This window comes from Lolium perenne, chromosome 2 (assembly GCF_019359855.2).
Source record: "Lolium perenne isolate Kyuss_39 chromosome 2, Kyuss_2.0, whole genome shotgun sequence".
NCBI classification, from domain to species: domain Eukaryota; kingdom Viridiplantae; phylum Streptophyta; class Magnoliopsida; order Poales; family Poaceae; genus Lolium; species Lolium perenne.
Window position 1 is genome coordinate 329,587,986 of NC_067245.2, and position 3,196 is coordinate 329,591,181.

General features: G+C 54.6%; 1 protein-coding gene across 1 annotated transcript; it reads left to right on the forward strand.

Moving 5' to 3' along the window:
• The first annotated feature begins 266 nt into the window (after positions 1-266).
• LOC127330882 (probable glutathione S-transferase GSTU6) lies at positions 267-1,475 on the forward strand. Its single transcript, XM_051356950.2, has 2 exons — positions 267-754; positions 870-1,475. Exons 1-2 carry the CDS (start codon positions 431-433, stop codon positions 1,446-1,448), a joined length of 903 nt encoding a protein of 300 aa, XP_051212910.1. The 5' UTR covers positions 267-430; the 3' UTR covers positions 1,449-1,475.
• Positions 1,476-3,196: the final 1,721 nt, after the last annotated feature.

Genomic DNA, 3,196 nt, shown 5'->3' on the forward strand with positions numbered 1-3,196 from the left:
ACCCGACGAGTATCTGGATTTACTCGCGGGCTTACACGCCGACAGACCGGGCTGCCAAATGGGCTGTGAGGTGTTTTTCCGAGTAACGGGCTGGGCTGGTATTTTACACGGGTTTACACTAAAAAACCTTCCTACCAAACAAGGCCTTAGTTGTATCTCCCGCGAAATCTCCTTCCTCCGAGGCGTCCGGAACGTTCGCAGCACTTGGGGAGGCTATCAATTCTTGTGGAATTCGAACTTTGCTTATACTTGTCCGAGTCAAAAAGTTCTAAACACGGATAAAGCCAGTACATGTACCTCCCTCGTTTCATCCCAAACCAGTCAGACAGTGAACCAAACACCAAGAAGGGCAAGCAAGAACAACCCAACACACGAAGCTAACTTTACGTACTGCAAAGTTTGAGCTGATCGACGCCGACGAACAGGAAGAATGGCCGGAGGGGGAGGAGCCGACCTGAAGCTGCAGGGGCCGTGGGCGAGCCCCCACGTCCTGCGCGTGCGACTCGCGCTCGGCCTCAAGGGCATGAGCTACCAGTATGTGGAGGAGCAAGACCTGAAAAAGAACAGGAGCGAGCTGCTTCTCCAGAGCACGCGGCCGGTGCTGGTCCACGGCGGCGAGCCTGTCCGCGGGACGTCGCTGAATATGGTACAGTACGTCGACGAGGCCTTCGCCGGCGTCGGCCCTTCCCTCCTCCCCGACGACCCCTCTGAGCGTGCTGCGGGTCGCTACTTGGCAGACTTTATCGATGACACGGTATTGAAATCTTTCTCCTGATAATGAAAGATTTCATTACTACTATCATTGCTGGTATTCGGCCGATACAACCGCGAAAAAGTTTATGATCCTCCTGTCCGTGCAACTGTTTCAGCTCATCAAGGCGATGCACGAGGCGTCATGGGGCAAGACGGTCGGGGAGCGAGCAGAGGGGAAGAAGCAGGTGGGCGGCGCGGTGCAGACCCTAGAGGCAGCTCTGAGCGAGTGCTCGAACCCCTTTTTCGGCGGCAACACGGCCGGATATGTGGACGTCGTGCTCGGCAGCCTCCTCGCCTGGGTGCACGCCACTGATGCGATGCAAGATGTCAAGACCTTCGACCCCGCCACCGTGCCGCTCCTGGCCGAGTGGACGAAGCACTTCGGTGCGCTCACAGTGGTCCATGAGGTCATGCCGGAGGAGACCGAGCTGGCCAATTTTCTTCCCAAAGCCTTTCCTGCTCGCGGCCGCTCTGGTCAATGGTTCAATCATGTCGTTTCTGCGTTGCTATTTGTATTCGTATTTTTGCCGCTTGTTCGCAAATGGTGGTGTACTATTTCGCCTGGTTGGGTCGAGCCGGCGGCGGAGGAGATCCCCAGGGTCATATCCCTCGCGCTTTCCATGGCATTCGCAGGCTGGTTCCTGGAGCGTTGCCGCATTGTCTTTGCTACGCTCATGAAGATCTTGACTTCGTGACCGGCCGGATTGATGTTTCTTCTTTATGTTTTTACATTTTTTAAGCTAGCTGGCCTCGTTATTTTAATAATCTGAAATGCTTAAAAGTGCAGCCGCGCTGGTTCATTATATTGCAGTCGGAAGAGGCGATACACAGACTCGTCCATGTAGCTTCAACCGATTCCTCCCGGGTCCTCCTCAACGGGATCCCTGGAAAGGATTTTTTCCACGGGCGTGGCCTGCGACAAGGGGATCTTCTCTCGCCCCTCCTTTTCGATATTTCCATCGACCCCCTTCAAAAAATTCTGGAAAGGGCCACGGACTCCGGTCTTCTTCATGGGATGCCTGGCGGCCTGCACGGTCCCCGAGTCTCCTTATATGCAGACGATGCAGCCATCTTCTTGACCCCCTCCGAGCACGATGTCTCGGCCCTGGCCAATATCCTTCAGAACTTCGGGGAGGTGTCCGGGTTGGTGACAAATGTGGCAAAAAGCTCCATAGCCCCAATCTGTTGCTCCGACATTGACCTTGCGCCGGTCCTGACAAACTTCCCTGCTACTACTGTTCAGTTTCCACTCAAGTACCTGGGCCTGCCTCTGTCGCTTGGGAGGCTAAGGCGGGCGGATCTCCAACCCTTCATCGATAAGGCAGTTGCACGTTTGAACCCTTGGAAGGGCAAATTTCTAAATAGGGCTGGCTGCACCGCTCTTGTGAAGTCGGTTCTCTCCTCACTGCCCATTTTCCTGTTATCTGCCTTAAAAGTGGACAAGAGCATTCTAAAGGCCTTCGCCAAGATCAGTCGTGGTATGCTTTGGGCCTGCAAGGAAGTCGTCAGCGGGGGGAAATGCAAGATCAACTGGCAGAAAGTCTGCCGTCCAAGAGATCTGGGTGGCCTCGGGGTCCTAGACATGGAGAAGTTCTCTCGCGCGCTTAGACTCCGATGGTTGTGGGATGAGTGGAAGGCGCCGGAGAAACCGTGGGTTGGATCTGAAACCCCTAATGATGCCACCGACAGAGATCTTTTCAACGCCGCTACTCGGGTCACCATTGGCGACGGTTCTAAAGCTTCCTTTTGGTCCTCCTCTTGGTTGGATGGTACTCCTCTGAAGACCATCGCCCCCTTGATTTTCATAGCCTCTCGAAGAAAGAATCGGTCGGTGCGGGATGCTCTAGAGGGTCAGAATCGGGTTGCTGACATAAATGTTGACTCTTTTACTGTCGAGCACTTGGAGCAATATGTCCGCCTTTGGGATCTACTCTCGACCATCCAGCTATCCCCTGGCATTTCGGACTCCATCATCTGGACCATGTCGCCAAATGGCTGCTACTCAACCAGTTCCGCCTACAAGACCCAGTTCCTAACTGCTTTGCCCTGCTCCTTTGGCAATCTCGTGTGGAAAACTTGGGCTCCACCGAAATGTCGCTTCTTCGCCTGGCTCGCCGTTCAAAACCGCCTTTGGACAGCGGACCGTCTCGCCAAACGGGGATGGCCGCACCAACCTTCCTGTCAGCTTTGTAGATGCACCCCCGAGACGGCGCGACATATCCTTTTCGAATGTCGTTTCTCCAGAAGGATATGGGCTGCTGCGGCTTCATGGCTTTCTTGTCCGGATCTTCTCCGCTGCCTTGGGTCGGGCAGGCAGAAAGTGTTGGATTACTGGCACGCCATCGCCAAGACTCCCTCCTCTTCTCCCAAAGGGTTACGGACTGCCATCATGCTTATCGCCTGGGAGATTTGGAAGGAAAGAAATGAGCGAGTTTTCAATAAT